The sequence below is a fragment of the Erpetoichthys calabaricus genome, chromosome 17 (assembly GCF_900747795.2).
Source record: "Erpetoichthys calabaricus chromosome 17, fErpCal1.3, whole genome shotgun sequence".
Lineage (NCBI taxonomy): Eukaryota > Metazoa > Chordata > Cladistia > Polypteriformes > Polypteridae > Erpetoichthys > Erpetoichthys calabaricus.
Window position 1 is genome coordinate 4,302,943 of NC_041410.2, and position 25,738 is coordinate 4,328,680.

The 25,738-nt window shown below is 40.4% G+C and overlaps 1 protein-coding gene across 1 annotated transcript in view; it reads left to right on the forward strand.

The window, feature by feature from the left end:
* Window positions 1-223: 223 nt before the first annotated feature.
* The window catches only part of LOC114667213 (serine/threonine-protein phosphatase 2A 65 kDa regulatory subunit A alpha isoform), a 40,395-nt gene continuing 14,880 nt past the window's right edge, over window positions 224-25,738 (forward strand). The window contains exons 1-5 of the mRNA XM_028822416.2: window positions 224-375; window positions 17,563-17,653; window positions 20,654-20,754; window positions 24,254-24,486; window positions 24,805-24,952. Coding sequence (XP_028678249.1) covers window positions 298-375; window positions 17,563-17,653; window positions 20,654-20,754; window positions 24,254-24,486; window positions 24,805-24,952 — 651 coding nt within the window. The 5' untranslated portion in view covers window positions 224-297. The remainder of the gene's footprint in view (window positions 376-17,562; window positions 17,654-20,653; window positions 20,755-24,253; window positions 24,487-24,804; window positions 24,953-25,738) is intronic.

Below are 25,738 nucleotides of genomic sequence, written 5' to 3' on the forward strand. Positions count from 1 at the left end.
ATCCAAAAAATAAATAAAATGCCAAAGCATAAACGTTAGAGCAGACAGCTGATGTACTCGCGTCGGTGTTTGTGACGTTTCGGGGTCTGATCCTGTCCTATTTTTATGTTGTCCCCCAAGCCTCACCTCACCACTGCTCGGCGTTTCGTAGGCGTCTGTCGGTGACATTGCGCAACTCGCGCTGTCCCTGACTGGCTGGCGTCGCCTTGGTGACGAGCTATGCGCGAGCTCGGGATGCCCCTGCTGGCAGGCGCGGAAACCCCGTGCCTCCTCTAAAGCACGGAGCTACAGCTGAAGATGGCGGCGGCAGACGGAGACGATTCTCTATATCCCATCGCAGTGCTCATTGACGAGCTGCGTAACGAAGACGTGCAGGTTCGTTAATGTTTTCTGACCCTCGCTGAAATACGCATTATGCGCTGCACTGGCATTCTTTCATTTGTGTGATTGAACACGTTTAAGAGCAGCACGGCTAGTATCGTATGAATGAGGTAAAAAAGGGGAGTTGGCTTTAATGAGTAATCCTGCTCAACGCTGGGATACGTTTCCAGCCCGCACGTAAAATAACACCGTTTCCGCGATATGCAGAGCGGCTCCTGCAGTGATTACTGACATTGTTTGATGTAGTGATTTCTGTGTAGTAAATGAAAAGCGTTGGAGGATTGCTGCCGATGTGTATGAATGAAGCGGCGTACACGCCGACGGCTCCGAGTGAGGCAGCGGGCTGTGTTTACCAGAGACGGCCTTCTCCTTACCCGCAGTCCTCGCTCACGGTGACCAGCCCGACAAAAGGGAATCCGACTTACAGTGCTGACCAATCGGCATCTGGCCACTCAATTGAGACCGCTGGGCTGGGCTTGGGTGACGGACTCTTGATCAAAGGGGGATTCTTTCGTGTTTTGATCGTTTTCTTTACCGTTGACCCGTTTATCACATGATTGCTTATGGACCTTGTAGGATATTTAATTGCTGTTGAACTCGAGGTTTTGTGGTTTCCCGGCCTTTAATTTTTGTTTTAAAGCTCCGCTTGGATCTGTGAAGACTGTGCGGAAGTGTCATTAACGCCCGCTAATGGCCGATTCCTGGCAGGCCCCCTTGCTGTATTTTTTGCGTAAACGATGCACAGTTTTGTAAACCCATGTTGTGAGGCCCTGGAATTTGAAAGTGCATAACCTGTTGGGAAATTGTAAAAATCATAAGTTGTAATGTCGACGGATCAATAGAGGGAGTAACGCAATGTTTATATGGAAACCGCGCAGTGTGGACGTGTGGTGTGTGTTTTGATCGATATCTAGAAGAGGGAACTTGCTGTGCAGGAATAGCCGATTAACTCCTCGGCAAAAGAAATGTGTTTTCATTTTGTAGGTAAAACGTAAATTTATCTTTTAGGGTTTTCAAAACTTCACTTTTTTTCCTCTTATAAAGTATTTTATATATTTAACCTTTTTTGGTTTGCTTTATTGACTTCCCTAAACTTTTTTCATACTGTGTTTTTAAAATATTGGATATTTGTGTTTGCTGTAAATAGGTTTATTGATGGTCATTGTGGACATTTGCATAGACTTTGTTGTGAAAGTTGATTACACCTTAGAGTAATGAAAAAGTCTGTCTGTCTGGCCATCCATCTTTCACACTTGGCTTTATCCTGAGCAGGGTTGCAGGGGAGCTGGAGCCTAACCCAGCAAGCATTAGCTACAAGGCAGGAATATCCCCTGGACAAGGAGCCAGTCCATCACGGGGTACACATGCACTAGGGCCAGTTTAACACCACCAATCCTTCTAACTTGCATGTCATTGGGCTCTGGGAGGAAACTCACAATATAATGAGACAGTATCCTGCTTAATGTAATTAAGGGGCCCATCTGCGCTGGAGCCTATCCTGACAGCACTGTGCCCAAGTCAAGAAAGAGCCCCGGACACGGCAACCGCCCACTGCATGGCTCACACTCACAAGGCCAGTTTGGAAGTGCAGATGAACCGAGTCAGCATGTCCTTGGAGGCTCCACATGTGGATTTTAAACCCAGAATGCTGAATCAGTCAGGCAACAAACAGCCCATTATCAATGCGCTGCAGTGCTTCCTGGGAAATTTGTGTCTCAAGTACACCTGTGTGGGGTTTGCATTTTCTCCCCTGTGCATGTGAGCTTCCTCCCACAGTCCAAAAACATGCAGGTTAGATGAATTGGCAATTTATTTTTTTATCTTCTGCCCCCTTGGTCATCTCTTTAGGAAATGTGATATTCATTTTCACTGTTCTGCTGATGACACCCGCTCTGTCTGCTTGATTCCACTCTTCCACCTTCTTCCCTGTCCGAGTGTCTGTAGGAAGTTGAATCATGGCTGTCTGCTGATTTACTTAAATAGTGAATAAACAGAGGTCCTTCTGGTAGGAACTAAATCTGTTTTGGACAAATGTGATTGACTATATTTCATTGACTATTGGTCATTCTCTAATCTCTTCTTCCTCCTGGGTTAAGAGCTCTGGTGTTAGCACCTTAAACTTTGAGGCACTTATTAATAATGTTACTCGGTCTGCGTATTTCCATCCTTTTACGTCCAGCGACCAGCACTGCTATTCTTGGTCATGCTGTGGTCACATCCCATATTGATTATTGTAATTGTATCCTTTCTGGTCTTCTTTACAAACTTCAGTTGGTTCAGAATGCTGCCTACTCACATTATTACCAGAGCCCCTTCCATTGAACACATCACTGCTGTCCTTCAGCAGCTTCACTGGCTCCCAGTTAAATATCAAATTGATTTGAAGATTCAGCTTATTACTTACAATAATCGGGCACCTCCTTATCTTTCCCATCTTCTTCACATCTCCATTCCTTCCCATATCCTTAGATCTTCTTCCTCTGTCACTCTAATTAGACCTCCTGCTCGCTTGACTTCCATGGGGTTTAGAGCTTTCAGTCGAGCGGCCCCTCGTCTCTCCCATAAGATATTTGTAATATCGACTCTCTTCCTACCTTTTTAAATTTTGCCTTAAGTCACATCTTTTTAAGCTGCCTTATTCTGTCTGATTAAATTTAAATTCAATTTTATTTATTCTGGTTTTATTGTACTGTAATATTGTATTCATTTTATATTGTGACTGTTTTATTAATGTGCTCTGTAAGGTGTCCTTGAAAGGGGACTATAAATAAAATAAATTATTATTAATTGTAAATTGGCCCTGATGTGGGTGCAGTGGCCTGGTGTCCTGCCTTGCACCCGATGCTTGCTGGGATTGGCCCCAGCTGCACCACAACCCTATTCTGGTTTAGAAGAAGGATGGATGGATGGTTGTATGCAGTAAAAGATTTTTTTTATAGTACTTTTCACAATTTTGCCAGAATGGTGTTGAAGGCTGCGGCCTCAAAGCTCCGACGACTCGAGTTTCAATTCCATGCCCTCATCACTCACTGTGTGCTCCCCATGTCGTCGTCTTCATAAGTGTGTCTTCTTATGGGCAGCGCAGCATGGCGTCCACACGTGCGTCACTGCCTTGGGCTCAGTGCTATCAGATCTGTCACCGGCCCCCTGAAGGTCAGTGAATATTCTGTTACTTTTCCAAATTTGTTTAGTTCTGAGCGTGGCAAGTCAGCATTATATTGGTTTCGGAGGATAATGGAGTGAAACAAAAAATCCAGTAATATGTACAGATGAGTTCAGTTACGCTGTACCTTCAAGGTGGTACAATTAGTGAGAGAAGAAAAAGCCCACGCTGTACACAGAGAGGTTTGCTCAGTACAAGGAGACCTCAGAGTAGCAATCTGAAGCGTGTCTTCGTCTTCAAGTGTTGAGCTAATCAGTTAAAAGGCTGAAAAGCCATTTCATTACTCTAATAAACATAATTAAAAAATGCATCAAAAGTAGAGTGCATCTTACTTTTGTTAGATTTATTCTTGAAACTAAGTTGTTTTGCAGCGGTCAGAAATGTTTAGAGTAAAGCCGTGTTGATGGGGTCTTTGCTAACTTAACTTCTCATTTGGTTCTGGCACTTGATTACAATTATGATCAACAAAATACTAAAAAAAAATATTAGGAAGTAATTAATATCTAAATTGGTACCCAGGCGAGACTGACTGTTGGCATTAACCCAGAATTAGAGCTGACGAGTCTGCCGAAAGCTTCACCCCTCCAGTGTCTTCCAATGCTGACTCAGTACTGTGCCTTAAGCCGATGTCACATTAGACGACCTCTTCTTGTCAGATCTGTGAAACGCAGTCTCTGATCTCGTCATTAGACCACGTCAGTTTAAAAGACTGAACATGACTACCTGTGTCTACTTCACCGACAGCCAATAACGTGCTGCCTGACGGAGCCGGCGCTGTCTGAAGGGTTAATGGGTAAACCCGTATGGCGTGTTCAGCTGTGACCTCGGCCCATTTTTCATTTTTCCATTCTGTTTTAGTGTGTTAAACATGAGAGACATCAGAAGGATGAGTCTTTCTTCTGTTTGTGAAGTTTAAAATATGCGACATTTCTACGTGTTGTACTTCTGGATTGGTTATCAGCCCTCGTGCACACAGAGCTGTCCCTACGACTAAAGACAAGAGTCGTGGACCAGTTGGATTGAATCTCTGGGGATGTCACGTTAGGCGAGACTCGCCAGGATTATGTAAATGGAAGGTGATGATTGAAAATCGCTGTTGAGGTCACCTAACGTGACATCGCCTCTTTCTGACACCTCTTTTTAGGTGCTACACGTCTGATTTTTTCACACCAAACCAATTTTATGATAATTGACCATCATTACCTGTTGAACGGTTAACTCAGAGTTTTAAAATAGATGACCTTTAGGATCCTTTTATGGTTGTGAATAAACAAAGACCCCTAAATTAAAGAGGAGAGTAAAATGTGTGTCATAGGTGACCCAAAGGTTATGGCAGTGCTCAATATGTGTAACAGCTGTGCACAAGTACAACATTTATTTCTATAGCACATTTTCATACAAATAATGGAGCTCAAAGGGCTTTACATGATGAAGAGACAAAATGAATAAAATTAGAATAAGGGAACAGTAATTAACATAGAATTAAAGTAAGGTCCGATGGCCTAGGAGAACAGAGAGAACAAAAAAAGGCCGGAGGAAAAAAAAAAAATCTGCAGGGGTCCCAGGCCACGAGACCAGCCAGCCCCCCTAGGCATTCTACCTGACATAAATGATCTCAATCAGTCCTCAGTGTATTCAGGGTTCTCATGGAAGGACTTGATGAAGAAGGTCATGTGGACTTCTGGCCTGTAATCCATCAATGGAGGGACATCACGGAGCTTTGATCAGGTGGTGATGGCGCAGGTCACCGCCACAGAAAAAACGGATAAAAGAACAAAAGAGAAAGTAGGGGTTAGTACGGCTTTTGAATATGAATACCATGAATAATAATGATAATTAATTGAATATACAGAGCATCAGGATTAAACTAAGATGAAGCTCTGAGAAAGCCATGTTACAGTAATGTGTTTTCAGCCGTGTGCTCCACCGTATCAGCCTGGCAAATTCCAATTGGCAAGCTATTCCAGATTTTAGGTGCATAACAGCAGAAGGCCGTCCGCCTCACCACTTCTTTTAAGTTTAGCTCTTGGAATTCTAAGCAGACCCTCATTTGAAGATCTAAGGTTACGATTTGGAGTGTAAGGTGTAAGACATTCAGAAATATAAGATGGAGCAGATTATTTAAGGCTTTGTAAAGTATAAGCAGGATTTTAAAGTCAGTTCTAAATGACACAGGTAACCAGTGTAGTGATGTGCTCGGATTTTCTTTTCCTAGTTAAGATTCTACCAGCTGCATTCTGCACTCGTTGCAATTGATTGATGTCTTTTTTTGGGTGGTCCTGAGAGGAGTGCGTTACAGTAATCTCGCCGACTGAAAACAAAAGCTTGGATTAATTTCTCAGCATCTTGCACTGTTATAAGAGATCTAACTTTTGCTGTATTTCTTAAGTGGAAAAATGCTGTCCTAGTAATCTTATTAATATGTGATTTAAAATTAAGGTCAGAGTCAATAGTTACCCCTAAATTCTTTACCTCCATCTTGACTTTTAATCCTAATGCATCAAGTTTATTTCTAATAACCTCATTATATCCATTATTGCCAATCACTAAAGTTTCTGATTTCTCTTTATTTAGTTTGAGAAAATTACTACTCCATCCAATTAGAAACACAAGTAAGACATTGTGTCAGTGAATCAAGATAGTCGGGGTCATCAGGCGCTATTGATAAATACAGCTGAGTGTCATCAGCATAGCTGTGGTAGCTCACGTTGTGCCCCGAGATAATCTGACTTAACGGAAGCATGTAAATTGAAAAGAGCAGCGGACCCAGGATAGAGCCTAGTGGACCACCATATAGAATATCAGGAGTCTGTTAGTTGTAGTAATTATACTTCAAAAAGACTTTTCTGCCTGCCAGGTAGGACTCAAACCAATTTAAGACCCTGCCAGAGAGGCCCACCCATTGACTAAGGCTATTTCTAAGATTATTGTGATCAATGGTATAAAATGTGGCACTCAGATCTAAGAGGATGAGAACAGATACATGGCCTCTGTCTGCATTTACCCGCAAGTCATTTACTACTTGAACGAGTGCAGTTTCAGTGCTGTGATTTGTTCAGAAACCCGACTGAAACTTACCAAGAATAGCAGCTTTATTGAGGTGATCATTTAGCTACATAATGACTGCCTTCTCAAGAATTTTACTTAAGAAAGTACAACATTTGGAGGTTTTTTTAGCCTTTTGTAAACTTAAGTCACTTTACTAAAAGGCTATTCAGATTTAGGAAATGTTTTATTTTTATCCTGAACAGATGACATTTAGGATACTTTTTTATAGATTTCAAAGTCCAAACCGAATCAAATTTGACCCAAAGACAACGTTCGGGTTAAAAGCACAGATACACATACTTAAAGATTACAAATATGAGCACATCCCGAAATGTTAGGAAGAGTATAGAAGACTGAAGCACCAGCATACATGGACTTCATTTGGGCCTGTAATAACAATCCACCCAAAATAACCAAAGTGCCTTTCACCTGCTGGCTACGCGGGCCGTTGTGGGTATTCAAACAGCACACAAAGTAGAAAGATGTAAGCAGCTTTGAATGGTGGCAATGCAGCCTTAGGAAACGAGAAAAATGAAATGTTCATCATATAAAAATGAATATTGAATACAACTAAATATTTTGAAAATGTTCAAATCATGAATACACAGATAAATATGACGCTTCACAGCAGTTGAGTTTGTGTGTAACACTCACACGACACGTAAGGCTCTGCTGAGGCAGTGCAGACACTTAATTCCTGTGTGTCTCCTTGTAAAAAGGCTTCACTTTTAGCAGACGCACTTCCACTCTTATGCCGAGAAGCTTGTCGGTCTGATGTCTTGTGTTTTATGGTACCATGGCAGAATGTCAAAGTAGTAAAGAAAAAGGAGCCAAGATGGTGGCAGAACTTGCTCTACTTGTTAAACTTTCTACCATTGCCAGCTCTGTCAGGCAGCACATTATTAGCCGACACAACAAAGGGCCATCATGAGTGCGACAGGCGAGGTGAATGTGACATGGGCTGTGATTTTAGTTTTTTTTAATGAGATCAGCAACCATTATCAGCAAATCTGACATACCACACGAGTATAAGTCGCTTATTGTGACATCGGCTTAGAGTGATACAGGAGGACTTGATTTGTTCCCAGAGGGAAATTTGCCTTTTCTAAATTTTCTTTGGTATCTTCAAACAAGTTGGGAGATGTAGGTGACATTGAACCTGAAGTGTAGTCAATGTTGTTGTCAGCAATAATTCTAAACTTCAGGGAGATTCATGTAAAAGAGACCCCAAATATTCTGTAATAACTCTTGCTAGGATGACGCAATCTGAACGAAACAACGTGCAACGTGCTCCTCAGTATATGGAATTTCAAACAAGCCGGGATGCCCCTACATCGGAGCGATGAGGTAGGCGCTGGACAGCCGTCACGACCTTTAACCTCCGTTTGCAACTTCTGGGTGCCAACCGCCCGTACCCCTTCACTCAGTCACTCGTCTTCTCATCAGGGTGGTGGTGTACAGTATTGAGCGGCGCGTCTTCATGGTGGTCACCAATTCGTTTAAGCGATGTCTGAGCCAACTGGATGATGGTGAGTTAACGGGAGGTGACTTCCAGCAATGTGTCACACATCGGCCAGGAGCATGGCAGAAACATTGGCAACAGGGTCATTTCAAAGGGGCTTTGGCCACCACAGACATAGGATCTTACACCACCAGACTTCTTCCTTTGGGGTCTGCTCAAAGTAAAAGTCTTTCGGAACAACACTGTGGAAGATCTGAAGAGAAACATCCAACGAGAAATTCCTGCTGTTACCCCTGAGATGCTTGCTGATACGTTCAGGATCATGGAGTGCTGCGTCAACTTATGTCTGTCAGAAAACGGAAACCACTTCAGCATCGCATGGAATGTAATCGATGACACAAACGTCAAGGTAGAGAGCGGATTCGGTTCTGATTGCTTCATCCTAACAGGAGATACAACAGAATATTTGGGGTCTCGTTTGAGTGAACCTCCCTGTAGTTCCTTTATGTATTCACAGTGATGTGTTTGTGCAAACATTACAGTGATCTGGCACCGCAGTGTTTTTACATTTAGCTGTTTAAAAAGACACAGACATGTTAGACTTTTGTTTGTTTCAAGTGTGAGTTTATTTATCGGTATAATTTCCATCCATCCATTTTTAATTCCTGCTCAACTAAGTCAAATGCAGTCCCTTTAGTTTAGTAATTATGCAAGTCATATTTTTTGCAAACTAAATAACATGTTTTCATTGTGCCTTAACATTTTCTTTTATACCATTGACAACATAATGAAATATGCAAACGACTCCATAGAGTAAAAGTCAAAAACAGCAAATCAAATAATCATTCCACATGTTATCATCAAGTACAGTATCAAAAAATGAGCTTCCAAGTAAAACTGTTAGACGGAGGACTTGGCAGAGGTGAGGAGAAGTTACAGCGCAGCTCAGCGCTCCAAGTCAAAGGGGGGACTGCGGTAAAACAACCAGGGGATGAACCTTCAGTCTGGGGTTTGTACAGCAAGATGGAGGTGAAGGTCTAACCGGCAAACCCGGGAGGAGAGTCCCAGAGAGTTGAGTGTTTGCAAGGAGTGCCGTAAATAAGGAGGGCAGCGTAGAGTACGTGGTGTGTGTAGACGGGAATTAGGCCGTTTTTTTATATTAAACAGATCTGAGTTTTGAAGACGATTGTGAACGAGACTGATACTCAGTTAAGGTCAGCCAGCCAGCCAGAGGGTGGTGCTGTCAGGTTCATTCAGGACTGACGCTTCTCGTCAGAGAGCTGCTTGTTTTTCTTATCTGCGTAATTTCTTTTTCCTCACGTTACTGTGATGTCTTAATGTTGCAGATGTTTTGTTTTGGACTCAATATCACTAATAACAAGCGTCCAGCTTCTTAATCTGTTTGATTTACGATGAATACAAATACTAATGCATGTTACCGAACTCTTGGCTTTCTAGTGGCAGGCCATTGTATATTGAGTGTGTACCACGACAAGGCCAAAGTCACAGACAGAAAGCCGCAAGTTTCACAAGGGGTCTGGCTGGCTGTATTTACGACTTCTGTGGGAAGAAAGGTGCAGCATGTATGACACGACATTAGCTTATCCAGTTAAAGTGGTCACCTGTTTCTCCTCCAGTCGTCTTGGTCAGTCAAATTGTGGACATTCTGCTGTGTACCCAGTGTTGTGCTTTTCGCAGAATGGACATGCTTGTTGGAGTCGTCTTTCAGAGGTACAGTTAATCCCTTGCTATATCGCGCTTCGACTTTCATAGCTTCACTCTGTTGCGGATTTTATATATAAGCATATCTAAATATATATAGTGGATTTTTCGCTGGTTCACAGATTTCTGCAGACAATGGGTCTTTTTATTTCTGGTACATGATTCCTCAGTTGGTTTGCCCAGTTGATTTCATACAAGGGACGCTATTGGCGGATGGCTGAGAAGCTACCCAATCAGAGCACGTATTACGTATTAAATAAAACTCCTCAAATATATTGTGAGCAGGAGGGCTGTTTGCACCCCTAGAGGATACGGACACTCCTGAAAGACTACCTTCACATCGCTCCCTTTCTTTCTGGGCCTACTTGCGGCTGCTTTGTCAGGCGATATGCTTCCCGCACGATGCTTTGCATACTTAAAAGCCTGAACAGCACCTGTTGATTTTTGATTGTTTGCTTTTCTTTCTCTCTATCTCTCTGACATTATCTGCTCCTGACGCACTCCTTTGAAGAGGAAGATATGTTTGCATTCTTTTAATTGTGAGACAGAACTGTCATCTCCGTCTTGTCATGGAGCACAGTTTAAACTTTTGAAAAAGAGACAAATGTTTGTTTGCAGTGTTTGAATAACATTCCTGTCTCTCTACAACCTCCTGTGTTTCTGTGCAAATCTGTGACCCAAGCATGACAATATAAAAATAACCATATAAATGTGTTTTTTACTTTGCGGATTTTCACCTTTTGCGGGGGGCTCTGAAATGCAACCTCCGTGATCGAGGAAGGTTCACTGAACTTTTAGATTAGGGGCCTAGCACCTATTTGTTGTCTTAGATAAATCACATTGTTAACTCACTGCTTCTGAACTGTTGGCATAATGAATACTGCATAAAGAGAGAAAATGGGCAAGGGCTTGAATTTCATTGCAGAATTCTGGGAATCCTGACAACTATTTAACAATCCCACATGGTTTAACTTAATAAAGCAGGAAAACCCCTCAGCACTTCGCAGGAGAAAAAAAGCCTTTTTTTTTATTGCTATTTATCTCTTGCTGTATAATTTAATTCAGAAAAAAATACACGATTTGTACATGCCGTGAGGGTACAGAAATGTGGCCAGTCCGCTGTGTGTTGCAGTCATCAAATTTACAGCATCATGACACTGAGATGTGGCAACTGTAATGGACAGGGCCGCAGTTGTGTGTCCAGCAGTCCATCCGTTCTTTTAATGGGCCTGTCCAGTTTAGGTTTGAGGTGCCTGTACTTTCAGTGTGTGCTTACAGCAGGGGAAATAAGTATTCAATCCCCTGCTGAATTTGTACATTTGCTCACTAGAGTCTCTCTAGTTTTTATGGTAGTTTCATTTGAATGGAAGTTTGCCAGTGAACATCCAGACCTGTACATGTGCCTTATTCAACAGGGGGACCTTGTGGGCGCTGCAAGATTTCAATCCATGATGGCGTAGTGTGTTACCAATGGTGTTCTTGGTGACTCTGGTGGTCCCAACTGCCTTCAGATCATTATGAAGCTTCTCCCGTGTAGTTTTGGGCTGATCCCTCACCTTTCTCATCATCATCCTCACCTCATGAGGCGAGATCTTGCATGGCGCTCCAGACCGAGGGCGATTGATGGTCATTTTATATTTCTTCCATTTCTGAATAAGCGCACCAACAGCTGTCACCTTCTCACCAAGCTTCTTGCTCATGGTCTTGTCGCCCATTCCTGCCTTGTCCCTGATGTCCTTTGTCGTCTCTGTGGTGCTGGCCATGGTGGTGGAGAGGTTGGAATGGAAGACATTGGACTGGTGGGCTTTTCTACACATCACGAGCTGAGATCAGGAGGATCTGTGATTGATTGATTGTAATCTGTGTGCCCAGTCACTCTGTGGGAGTTCTGGGATCTTAGTTGTAGGGGATCACATCCTTATTTCTCTCAATGACATGCAAATCAATTTATAACTTTTATGTAACGTGTTTTTTATTTGTGTGTCGCTCTCCATTAAAATGAAACTACCATAAAAATGAGAGACTGTTCATTTCTCTATAAGTGAGCAAACTTACAAATTCAGCAGGGGATCACGTACTTCTTTCCCTGGCTGTACGTACAGAGAAACTATGGGTGCCGACTCCCATCTTTGACTGGCCGCCACCGGTCACATGTAGCGGATTACTTCAGAATTTGAACTCCCTGACCGTCACTCTTGTGTCCTGATTCATCGATTTGTGATTCAAGTGACGTAGAGCAGATTCTCATTGCACCTTTTATTAATTGCATGATGGGATAGCACAGGGGTAGGCAATGTCGGTCCTGGAGAGCCGCAGTGGCTGCAGGTTTTCATTCCAACCCAGCTGCTTAATTAGAAACCAATCCTTGCTAATCTCAGACCTTATTTAATTTTTTGGCTGGTTAGTCTGCAATGTAAGGTTCTTATATCGTAGATTTTTTCCTTTGTATGGATATCATCCAAATGAGGTGAAGCCTAAAACGTATCACTTTCAGTCTGTCACATTTTTCTATTAAGTTTTTATTAAACCGTTAGTGATGAACACACACAGATAGATGTGAATGGAAACAAGCGAGCTGGAGAATCGCTGGCTGCTTTGTCTTTTACATCTTATTAGTAAATAAGGAGCCATTAAAAACACTGAATGCATTGGCAGTTGGAACTTTGCCGGTTCGAATCCCGTAAATGCCAATAGGGACTCTGCTCTGTTGGGCCCTTAAGCAAGGAAGGCCCTTAACCTGCAATTGCTGAGCGCTTTGAGTAGTGAGAAAAGCGCTTTAAAAATGCAAAGAATTATTATTATTATTACCTTCTATACAATGAAACTCCCAATGTTTTCAAAGGTAACACCATTTATTTGTATTTTTGCTTTTAGAAGGCACCATCACTAATGTGTGTGTCGGTATCTAACATTCTGGAGATTATTTAATTGATTTTCTAAACCTACTATTCTGTTTATTGTTGGCAGATGAGTTACCCAGTGTCAGTCGTCGGCAGTGATGGCATCAGTGAGCTGACTTGCATTTTTCATTGTGTCAGCATGTGCGCCTCTCCACCGTTCATTTAATTACCTTAGTAATGTCCCTGAAGTCGAAAGAATTTCATTAACGGTATCCTGAATTGATTAGATGTCATGTGTGCACCAGCACCGTCACTGGCTAAAATATAGGGAATGTAAACATTTTAAAGATGTGAATGTCAAGTGAAATCGAATAAAGCATAAATCATCTTCTATTACTTAAGGACCTGGTTACTCGTTACCTCCACCACTCTACTAACACGTTATCGGTATCACAATGTCAAAACTTTAAAGCAGTTCAGCTTCCACCTGCAGCTCACTGTGCCAAATGTAGCCCATCAGTTAATTAGTTTAATTATTTAAATTTAATTGGTTAATTACTTAGTGTAAACCTCTGTGGTGTACACCATTGTAACTTCTAAGTCACTTTGCATAAAGGCATCAGCTAAACAAGGAACAGTAATAATACTGACAAAAGCTCTCTGTTCTCCAACAGAAGATGAAGAAATATTTTTCTGTGTAAAAATGTATGTTTCTCTTGCTGGTTCTGGCCAGTGGTCTCATGAGGTGTGGGTCCATTGGATTGAGGACATGAGGGCTGGCGAGTCGTCTTGTGCTGCAGAAGACAACACATGCATAGAGGAGATCCAGAAGAATTTTTTTTTATTTTTATGGATTTCTATTAAACGTCCTAGCCGGAGGATCAGCCATGCGCATTATTAAACACTATTAAACTTAAGCAAAAGGACAAATGTGTCAAACGCTACTGGGGGCTCCATTATAGTGAGAGCAGTACACCTGTATAGTGCCCCATTGTGCCGGAGGCTGCCAAGGCAGAAGATTTCCCTCTGGGGACAAATAAAGTTCTATCCAGTCTAATGTAAATGAAGCACAGAGTCCGAAAATACTTGCAGTAGACAACTTTACATAAGCAGGGAACAGTTACAATTGTAAGTTATTAACAACTATAGCTGTCCCCCGCAGCTCAACCCACATAGTAGTGAAACGGAACAAACTTTAAAAATCAATTTTTAAAAAATGTAATTTGTATTGAGAAGAATTTATATTGATAGCTTTTATATTCAAGGGCCTCTTGATATACAATATTTTTGGTTTTGCTATCGGGGTGAGAATGTAGCTGTGATCTCTTTGCCAAAAATGTAAAAAGTTGGCAAGGAATCTCTGGTCAGGCGGAAGGTAGATGTGCTCCAACGTCAAACGCTACCACTGTATCTGATCGTGTTCAGCTCTGACTGGAGAGCGTCCCCCGCATGGGGAGAAAAGCACATGGCCGTGATAAAATGGTGTGAATTAGAGATTAAAAATGGGGGGGGGAGAAAAACTTGATGTGTGATTAGGTTATAAAGGAGCTGCATAGATGTTTTGACATTTTATTCATAACTTTGCTTTGAAAATGCATGGAAACGAAATCATCACCACCCGACCCTCAACGTGGTGCAGCCAGCTGAGAGCGGCCGCAGTCGTTGCAGGTTTTCATTCTAACCATCTTCTTAATTAGTGAGTCGTTTTTGCTTCTGATTAACTTGATTTGCCTTCGTTTTAATTGACGTGATTCACACTCCTTAGTTGTTTCTTTTTCCTTAATGAGCAGCCAGACGATAACGAGTCACAAAACAAGCTGCCACATGAAAATAAAGAAATGTGAAGGTCTCGCTCATGTTGGTCTGCTCAGGTCACCAAAACGTCTTGATGGCAGTCTTAGAAAAAAATAAAATCAACAGTCTGCTGTGTCAGAATGAGAGCAGCGACAACTCATGATATTCAATGATTGCTTTAATTAACAACAAGAGTTGGCCGCTCATTAAGAAAGCGTCAGTCAGTCAACCCGCTGTATCCTAACACAGGGTCACGGGGAGTGAAATTGGCTGGAGTTTGATGTTCCAATTCAGCTGGTCGTCTGTTGGCTCGTTTCACGTCTCATTTCTGTTTGGTTGTTATTTAATGAACAAAACTTATCAATTCAGGGGACTGAATCCTTAAAAACAGGGCTATAAAATGAAAGGAAAAGGAGTTAATTGGCAGTAAAAACTGATTAGGAAAAGGGTGAGAATGAACACCTACAGCCACTGCGGCCCAGCAGGACTGGAGTTGGTTACCCCTGATTTACGGGCTCCTGTCTTCCATCCTCTAATTCTGTTGTGTAGCGCACTGTCCTCAAAACATGGGACTTCCCAGCATATCCAGTTCATTTCATGCCAGGATTTCTTCTTTTCTTGTGTGTAAGCAGCACATTGGTGTTACATGTGTAGTTCTACTTCTGCAAAGCTTGAAATGCAAAGTTGAAAAGTAACAGCGGGAATATTCCAAAAAAGTTGAGTGCCATTCTCCGGGTGGTAATTTGTGGCACACTGTGTTTAAAGTCAAAGAGCTTTATCAGAATGCCACGATTATGCGTCTTAGAAGCTTGTGTGGCATGGTTTCTAAGCACTGCTGTCATGTTTTGCAATACATTTTCCTGGAAATTCAAGGAAAGAGTCAATACATTTCCATAGAAATATTAATGTGTTGCTGAGCCGTCTGTTGGAATATTTAAGTAAATTTATTGAAGCTACTAGCTTCTTCAAATTCTAGAAACTGAAGAATCTAGCAGCTTCAATAAACATAAATGTAAGACTTAGTGCTGCCCTGTAAAACAAACCATTTCTATTTTAAATGTACTTATTTGGCTGAAGCCTTTATCCAAGGCGACTTAACAACATTTATGATACAATTGGTTCCGTTTCTTTTGGTTTTTCCAGTTGGAGCAGAGGCAGGTGAAGTGACTGACTCAGGGTCACACAGTGGTGTCAGTAGTGGGATTTGAACCCCCAACCTCAGGGTTTGAAGTCCAAAGCCCTTAACCACTACACCACAGCAGATACTTTAGAGATGCAGAATTAACATTTTGTTTTAAAAATGAGGGTACATAAAGGTGAGCTCACCAGCTTAGGACCAGTGGTGGTTATTAAACTAGCAAGGCCTGCAGCCCAGTCACCACCACTACCTGTCTGTGTAAACCACTTTAGTAAGTATTTGTACATTTTTGTGTGTATCCTGTCAAATGATAACATACACCCCACCTTCCTAGAGCTGTGGCTCTCTATGCCCCCATTTTAGATGAAAGCAAATCTAGGAAGTGGATAGTTCAGTTGAGCTGGGTGCCAGTCAAGGCAAAATCAAGTATTGTGTGGCACGGGGGCCATAGTGTATAACATTACCCCATTCTTTATTATTTTTTTCCTCTTTGCTAACAGTTTGCATGTTCAAAAACCTTACGTGGTTACTGCTCTCTTGTTTCTTTTATGATTTCAGAAGACAGGCTCACAGAGAGCTTTGCCTGTTGAAAATGTATTTTTTTTTCTTAGGACAGGATTTTTGAACATCTTGCTCTTGACTTATGGTCATGAGATAATGGTGATGACACAAGGAATGAAAGGAAGGCTTAACACGTGGCCAAAATTGGAGTTTTTTTTGTGTTCTTTATTTCGCCTTACACAATTTCTTGTATTAGGAATTTGTTAGTTTTCGCACACACCTTGGGGTCAGCCATAGTACAGCACCCCTGGAGCAATTACAGGTCAAGGGCCCAGCAGAGTAGGATCTCCTTTGGCAGTGACGGGGATTTGAACCGGCAACCTTCTGGATACCAGCACAGATCCTTAGCCTCGGACCCACCACTCGTTTTGTGCTCTGTCTCCATGATACAGTGAGTGTGTTTGGGGTCTCAGAGAAGAACCAAAGCTTCTTGGAGTTGAGAGAAGCCAGCTGAGTTGGTTTGGGCCTGTAGTTTGAATATCCCTTGGGCTCCTTCATTCAAGAGGCGTACAAGATGACACCAGCCACTGGGAGAGGGCCCAGGAGGTGCTGGAGGCGTTACATACGTTGATCGACTTTGGAGCATCTTGAAATTTCCCAGGAATGCTGGATAAATAATTGCTGAGGGTAGGCTGACCAGGTCTGTCCCACTCAGCATATTGCAAGATCTGTTTAAATCATTGATTAAAATGTCAATCTCGCCATCTCGGTTTGACTGCTCTTGGAGATTTATTTGGGACATGAAGCTGGAGACTGAACATTGGCAAAGTCATCAGCTATACTCCTCCCGTGTTTCCTGCTGTTTTCCATAAAGTTTTGACTCTAGTGTGTTGGTGATGCTCCTCATGTAATTAATGGCTCGCTGGAGTTTAGTACTTGCTGGCTTGTTTGTGACAGCGGGGGGGTCTTATATTGTTGAGTCAGTGATGTATAAAGCGTGGCATAAAACTCCATCCATCCATTCCATTTTCCAACCCGCTGAATCTGAACACAGGGTCACGGGGGTCTGCTGGAGCCAATCCCAGCCAACACAGGGCACAAGGCAGGAAACAATCCTGGGCAGGGTGCCAACCCACCGCAGGGCATAAAACTTCCACAGCAGAACTGTTTTGCCGTTATTTTTTTTTCTATTTAAATGCGTGTTACTTTAGCACACCTGTAGAATATGAATATTCAATATAAACTAATGCATTGTTGGGTGGATATAATTGTATTTATTATTTTTTATAAAGAAACTTCAGTGAAAGCATTAAGCATAACAGATGCCCTGATTGGATTCTTTCCTACCTTATTATTTCAGCCTTTGTTAGTTCACCACTGTCTCTTATAAAATAACCCGAATCTACTGACCAGAGGTTTTTAACATCTCTTTTTGTTCCTAGTGTGGTAAATTATTTTTTATTTGTCATTCAAAACTGATTCTGAAACTAATCTGAGTTATGTTTTGTTTCAGCTACGTCTGAATAGCATCAAGAAACTGTCCACAATCGCTTTGGCACTGGGAGTGGAAAGAACAAGGAGTGAATTGCTTCCATTTTTAACAGGTCATCACTTATTATTATTCACATTTTTTTTTTACAATATTACAAATGATGATTGTATATCAGACTTATGGTCATTTTGTATATTCAGACATGGCTGAAAATCTCAGTATCCTTGCACTTAAAAACTAACTAAAAGTATCTGGTATCTCCAATTCTTTATCTCACATTTAATAGAACATAAACTCTGCTTTTGATTTCTGAACAAACATAATCTTTTTAAAATTTTAAACAAATGAAAACGGCAAGGAGAAAAATATCTGTACCCGTAACCCAATATTTCACAGCAGAACCTCTGAAGACAATGACTGTCATCAAGCACCTTCTGCAGCTCGACTCTTCTCTAGTTCTCTTTGTCTTGATGGCTGCTTTCTCCCAACTACGACGTTCAGCTCTTTCCACAGTTGTTAAGTGGAATTGTGATCAGGACTTCTAGCTAACACTTCAGAATAGTTTTCTTCTCCTCCATTCTTCTGTGTTTTTTGAGGTATTTTCTGGGCTTGTATCCAGCTAGAGGACTCGTGACCTTCAATTGAAACACGGTCTGCTCACACTCGGCCGTAATAGTTTACTCCAAATGCCCTGACAGTCTTCTGATTTGATTGTACTCTACACAGATTCATAGACGCAGCAAAGCAACTTCAAAGCATCACTGACCCCTTACTGTGTGTGTTGGTGGGATGGTGTTCTTTTCTTTTCTTTTAATTATTTGTTTTTATCAGAAAACTCTTGTTTTGTTTCATCTGTCCAAAGCACTTTCTTTCAGAAGGACTGTGGCGCTTAGACCTGCATTGTGGCAAACTCCTGAGCTTGTTTGAGTTTCCGTCTTGGACGTGGAGTGTTTTTAGGTCTTGGAGCCCATTTTCATCTAGACATTGACAGATGATGTGACTTGGACCTCTTTCACTTTGAACTTGAAGCGCAGCCTGGACCTGTTTTGAAATTTTCTTTTGTTCTTTCTACACTTTTCATATAGTCTTCAATCTTAGGTTTATTTTCATCCTGCAGCCACTTTCAGAGATGTCAGCTACAGTCATATTGGCCTTAAACTTCTTGATAATAATGGCAGAAGTAGCCGTGTTAATAACACACGCTTTGTCTTTTTCACTTTCACGTGGATCGTGCTCGGCTGTTACTGTCTGACTTGTATCCTCAGACAGCTCTCTGCTTTTCCTTCTCTTTTCCATGTTTAGGATGACACAGAACAGCTGAGTGAGTTCTGTTCTCCATTTAAACTGGCAGAACAAGTGATTACAAGATCAAAGACTGTAATAATAAAGACATAAGTCTGTTGAAGGATCACTGCAAAACAATTGTTTCTTATAACTTCTCAAAGGTTCCAGTAATTTTGTACTGTCCATTTGGAATGTGTGGAATAAGCAAGAATTGAATTCTTTCCACTGCTTGTCAAATTATACCAAAATTAGGGCTTTAGTATTCATACTGAATATACATAAATGTTCAAACATATTCAAAAGCAGGTTAAAAGTCTTAAGTGGTACTACATGTATCTTTGTATTTAACATGCCTTTGTGTGTTTTAATTTTACTGTTTTTGTTTTTCCGCTTGTGGTGCGTCTCATGCACTGATGATGCTCCTCCGCAAAAAAATGATTTTCTGAAGTGGCACGACCAAAGAGAAATGTGGAACTGGGACACTTCACATGTCTGTAACACATGTGTGAAACATGAAACCCAGGCAAAGTCACCCCTGAGTATTTGAACACATAAAGCGCCTCACTGCTGGTGCAGAAAACGTGAAGCCTTGGCATGGGGAGTCTATTCTCATTACACAAAAAGATTCTTATTGAAAGTACTAAATGTGGCATTGTAGTGATTTTTAAATATTCCCTTCTCTTATATTTTTTTTTGGCAAACACTTTCAATGGCAGCAACTTCAAAAATCTCTAAGTAAAAAAAAAAAAAAACACCAATTCATAGCAAGACAAGAAACATAGATTATATCTTAAAAAAAAAAAAAAAAAAAAAAAAACCACGCTTGTGGAAGGTAGATTAAGTGTGAGGCGCCGGTGATCAAAGAATATCAACACAGAATTAAACTAAACGGGATTCTTCTCCCCTTTTACGGATTCAGCAAAAAAAAAGTAACACGTAACTTTAATTTTTGTGTTGCCTTTGTTTTAGGAGTTGTGTGTCGAGCCTCAAAGACACAGGCTGGTTGAGGTAGCTAAGCATGCTTTTCTGACACTAAAAATGCTGTTTAAAATGACAATTTTAAAGCTGTTACTATAATTAAAGGAAAATCAGAATATGACAGTTATTTCCTTTTATGTTTAATGAGAACGCAAAGCAGTTTTTGTTTGCTTACTAATTTATAACAGCAAGTCTGGAATCTCCGTTTCACAAGTGAAACATAACAAGGTCCGGAGCAAAAAGGTGCATCTAAGTTGCTGGAGAAAACTTGGAATGTGCGTTAGTGCAGCCGTTAAACAAAAAGATGATCCACACAGTGAAGAAAATCTGTCCAAAGTGACAATTAAAAACTGTAAAAACATGGATTGTGGAAGTGATGTGCAAACCACATGCAAAAAACAAAAATACTGCAGCATAGCATATCCGGAATAATACAAAGTCAAAATTAGTGCAAGGAGAGAAAAAAACATTAAACTTTTACAATGGTGATGTCTGATTGGCCTTGTTGCAAACCAGAAAAACACACACATGTGAAAGCAAAAGATCCTTTAATTTCAGTAAATTTCAGGAAGAATTGTGCAATAAAATGTAAGTCTACCAATATATTCAACCAGGTTTGTATTTCAGTTTTTATCATGGTTAGAGTGTGGTTTTGGATAAAGGGTTTTTATAATGCTTGACCGTAAGAAAAGTACAGATTTAATGTCCTGTTTCTTGGCAGTTATGAATACGTATTCTCTCTGCTTGTGTGTGTGTATATAATCTATCTATCTATCTATAATAATATAGTATAAATAAATAGTGTGTGTTCTGTTTTGCTTATCCTCTTAAATGATTTGACTTTATGCAGACACCATATATGATGAAGATGAAGTATTGTTGGCACTTGCTGAACAGCTTGGCACTTTCACTCCACTTGTCGGTGGTCCTGAATATGTACACTGCCTGCTGGTAGGTATTTTTTGAATCTCTAGTTAAATATGATATGTGTGTGTGTGTGTGTAAGTGTATATAATATATATATATATATTATATGAGTGAGAGTGAGTATACACACACCTGGGTGTAAGTGTGTGTGTTTTTGGTTTTTTTTTGGTCTACTTGTATCCAAGGTTACCTGACTAGCAGTATTACCTATGGCTTGTTTTCGCATGTTCGCATGTCATGGCAGTAAGATGGGCGTTTTTCTCTGAGAACATGAAGAAACTTGTTTATGCATTTTTATCTCTGGTCTTAAAAAATGTTTAATATGTTTAATAGTGTATGTTACACTAACACAACATGAAGGATCAAAAATCATGTCCATATTATTTATCCTTTAGAGGTATACATTTTCATATGTGATGCCTTACAAAAGGTTTCAAACCCATGACTAATTGTTATATTTTATTAAATAACAAATCCTGCACAGAACAAGATATATTTATTTGAAACAACTTAAAAATATTTTTTAATATGACATTTTTTATGGTACAAAAAAAAAATCTTTAAAAAAAGAGAATATGCAGTCTTCATAAGTATTCAGTCCCTGTGTTGTGGTGCTATGCATTTATACAGGGGAACAACAATTGCCTAAAGTACACATAATGTAAGTGAAGACTAAAAATCATTCTAATGAAGTTAGAGGTAACACACATGCATACCTTAAAAAATGGAAACCAAATAATATTTGAATGTTTGGACATTCCAGTGCACATTGCTGGTTCAGTTATGGTTATTACGCCACATACAAGCTCCCTTATAAATGCTGCCCCTTAAAACTTTGTGTGAACAAGAAGACTTAAGAGAGAAGCCACACAGAGGAAGGAACTGTAGAGTTGAGTAGCGGAGACTGGCATAGTGGCGCACCAGCAGACCTTTACACATAATGATTCATTAAGAACCAAGGTGAATGTATGTCTGCAGTTTGTTGAAGGAGATACAGTGGTGTGAAAAACTATTTGCCCCCTTCCTGATTTCTTATTCTTTTGCATGTTTGTCACACAAAATGTTTCTGATCATCAAACACATTTAACCATTAGTCAAATATAACACAAGTAAACACAAAATGCAGTTTTTAAATGATGGTGTTTATTATTTAGGGAGAAAAAAAATCCAAACCTACATGGCCCTGTGTGAAAAAGTAATTGCCCCCTTGTTAAAAAATAACCTAACTGTGGTGTATCACACCTGAGTTCAATTTCCGTAGCCACCCCCAGGCCTGATTACTGCCACACCTGTTTCAATCAAGAAATCACTTAAATAGGAGCTGCCTGACACAGAGAAGTAGACCAAAAGCACCTCAAAAGCTAGACATCATGCCAAGATCCAAAGAAATTCAGAAACAAATGAGAACAGAAGTAATTGAGATCTATCAGTCTGGTAAAGGTTATAAAGCCATTTCTAAAGCTTTGGGACTCCAGCGAACCACAGTGAGAGCCATTATCCACAAATGGCAAAAACATGGAACAGTGGTGAACCTTCCCAGGAGTGGCCGGCCGACCAAAATTACCCCAAGAGCGCAGAGACGACTCATCCGAGAGGTCACAAAAGACCCCAGGACAACGTCTAAAGAACTGCAGGCCTCACTTGCCTCAATTAAGGTCAGTGTTCACGACTCCACCATAAGAAAGAGACTGGGCAAAAACGGCCTGCATGGCAGATGTCCAAGACGCAAACCACTGTTAAGCAAAAAGAACATTAGGGCTCGTCTCAATTTTGCTAAGAAACATCTCAATGATTGCCAAGACTTTTGGGAAAATACCTGGTGGACTGATGAGTCAAAAGTTGAACTTTTTGGAAGGCAAATGTCCCGTTACATCTGGCGTAAAAGGAACACAGCATTTCAGAAGTAGAACATCATACCAACAGTAAAATATGGTGGTGGTAGTGTGATGGTCTGGGGTTGTTTTGCTGCTTCAGGACCTGGAAGGCTTGCTGTGATAGATGGAACCATGAATTCTACTGTCTACCAAAAAATCCTCAAGGAGAATGTCCGGCCATCTGTTCGTCAACTCAAGCTGAAGCGATCTTGGGTGCTGCAACAGGACAATGACCCAAAACACACCAGCAAATCCACCTCTGAATGGCTGAAGAAAAACAAAATGAAGACTTTGGAGTGGCCTAGTCAAAGTCCTGACCTGAATCCAATTGAGATGCTATGGCATGACCTTAAAAAGGTGGTTCATGGTAGAAAACCCTCAAATAAAGCTGAATTACAACAATTTTGCAAAGATGAGTGGGCCAAAATTCCTCCAGAGCGCTGTAAAAGACTCATTGCAAGTTATCGCAAACGCTTGATTGCAGTTATTGCTGCTAAGGGTGGCCCAACCAGTTATTAGCTTCAGGGGGCAATTACTTTTTCACACAGGGCCATGTAGGTTTGGATTTTTTTTTCTCCCTAAATAATAAAAACCACCATTTACAAACTGCATTTTGTGTTTTACTTGTGTTATATTTGACTAATGGTTAAATGTGTTTGATGATCAGAAACATTTTGTGTGACAAACATGCAAAAGAATAAGAAATCAGGAAGGGGGCAAATAGTTTTTCACACCACTGTATGTGTGGTGTGGTTGGAATGCTGTCCTCGCCTCAGAAGAGCACCATACACCTCAGTGACGTATGGAGGAGGCAGCCGCTTTCCTGCAAGTCTGCTTGTTATTAGCAGGCAGTGGGCACACATGGTTAGAAGGAAGGAAAGTATAAATAGTTGAACACGAGCAAATGCTGCAAAGAACACCTGTTTGACTCTAGGTGTGTTTTTTATGGGAAGCTTGGGTGAAAGCTCATCCTTTAGCATAATGATGACCCCTAACATAAGGATGAAATAAGAACAAAAAGATAACGTCTTGCAATGGCCCAGTCAAAGCCCTGATTTCTATCCTGACCCATCTAAAATTTGTGGTGCAAAATTGTTGTCTAAATAAACTCGGACAAGCTGATGCAAATCTACGTGGAAAAATGTACAAAGTGTGTGGAGCTGGTGTGTATTTGCCCCAAAAGACTTTATTGCTCCTAAAGGTGGCTGTACGAAGTATATATTTGGGGACTGAATACTCATGCAGACAGCCCAAGTTCTCTTTTTTTAGTAACTTAAAATAATTTTTTTAAAAGAAGACATTGTACTGAGTTTAAGGCTTTGACAGAGGAAAACTTCAATGTAGGATTTGTAAAACTAGACTATTATTTTCTAAGGCACTGTGTGTTTTCCATTGTGTGTAGTTTGTGCTAAGTAGTTGTCTTCCCATGTTTAGTGAGTCCAATTGTCATTTGTATGGATCCTGAATAATTTAATTTCTTCTACAGCAGTGTTTTTTATTTACTTTTCTATTGAGAAGTAGAGTCTTAAGCTTCAGACATTTCAGAAAAGAATCCCCTGAAAATTAGATCATGCTAGTGGTTAATGATTTAATATTCCAGTTATTTTAAAATTTAAAATCAATTTATACATTTTGATATCTCCTAACAGCCGCCACTGGAGAGCTTGGCCACAGTTGAAGAAACAGTTGTCCGAGACAAGGCAGTTGAGTCGCTACGCTCCATCTCTCAGGAACACTCCCCAGCAGATTTGGAGGCTCACTTTGTCCCACTGGTGAAAAGACTCGCAAGTGGGGACTGGTTCACGTCAAGAACCTCTGCCTGTGGACTCTTCAGTGTCTGCTACCCTCGTGTGTCCAGTACAGTCAAAGCAGAAATTAGACAGTAAGTCGTAACGCGTCTCCCTACAAAGCTGAGACTTGTAGGCATTTTGTAATATTGAAAAGTTTTAGGCCTGCTGATTTATGACTACGATGAGTTCATGTTTTAAACAAATGCTCAGAAGTATTGGTAGTAGTCATCAAGTTTGTATAACTTCTGAATATTAATTGTTTTGTTTGACAACATAAAGTTATGCTTCAGAATGTACTATTTTTAAAAATGTAACTTCTGAACCAGAATTTAAAAATGCCTTTAAACACTTCTTAAAATGAGTGTACACAGAAATATTGTAAATTTGTTTGTATTTTTTTTCCCTTAAAGACACTTTCGTAATTTATGCTCAGATGATACCCCAATGGTTAGACGTGCAGCAGCTTCTAAGTTAGGCGAGTTTGCTAAGGTGTTGGAATTGGAGTACATAAAGAGTGAGATAATCCCCATGTTTACTAACCTGGCCTCCGATGAGCAGGTGAGTGTATTTTATGTTTTGTTTTTTTTTTTCTTTTAATTTTGTGATTTAATCTAAAAGATTGATTTCTTAGGTAGGCATAGGCACTTACTGTCTAAGTTACTTCCGTCAGCATTTCAGATTATTGGCTGTTCTTAGTATGACCACTGCTACTAGTCTGTAGAAGACATCAAGTGATAATCCCTTTTGATGGTTTACACAGGACAGTAAAGTTTAGTATTAAAATTTGTATATATTAGATAGATAGAGCGATCTTTATTGTCATTGTAACTTTTAAACAAAATTGAAAGTGTAGTCGACTCAGTGTTCGGCATAAGAGTTAAAAAGGCAAGAAGAGATAAAATAATAACAAACTGAACAGTAATAAAAGTACTTTGCGAAATATACAAATTACACTTGTTATATATACAAACCATTCATTATTATTCATTCTATTAACAAAATTTAAATATTTGTTTTCAATAAGGGAATTGCTGACAGTGGTTTCTGTAGAAAATGTAATATAAAATGACCTGTTATGAAGTTAATGACAAAATATCAGAAATAAAATTCTGTGAAGAATAAAAGCATGGTTAGAAAATGTGCTTTTGGTAAATCTGCCTTGGAAGAAAAGCACTGCCCCATTAATAATTTTAGTTCATAATATTAAAAAGGAGTGTCATTGAAGATGGATATTGTTTAAGCTAAACTAACATGATGATGGTGCAATTGCTGCATCTGCCTTGTCAGTTTACACTCCGTGCTCCTAAAAAGAAAAGCAGCACACACTTCAGCTGCATTGCCATT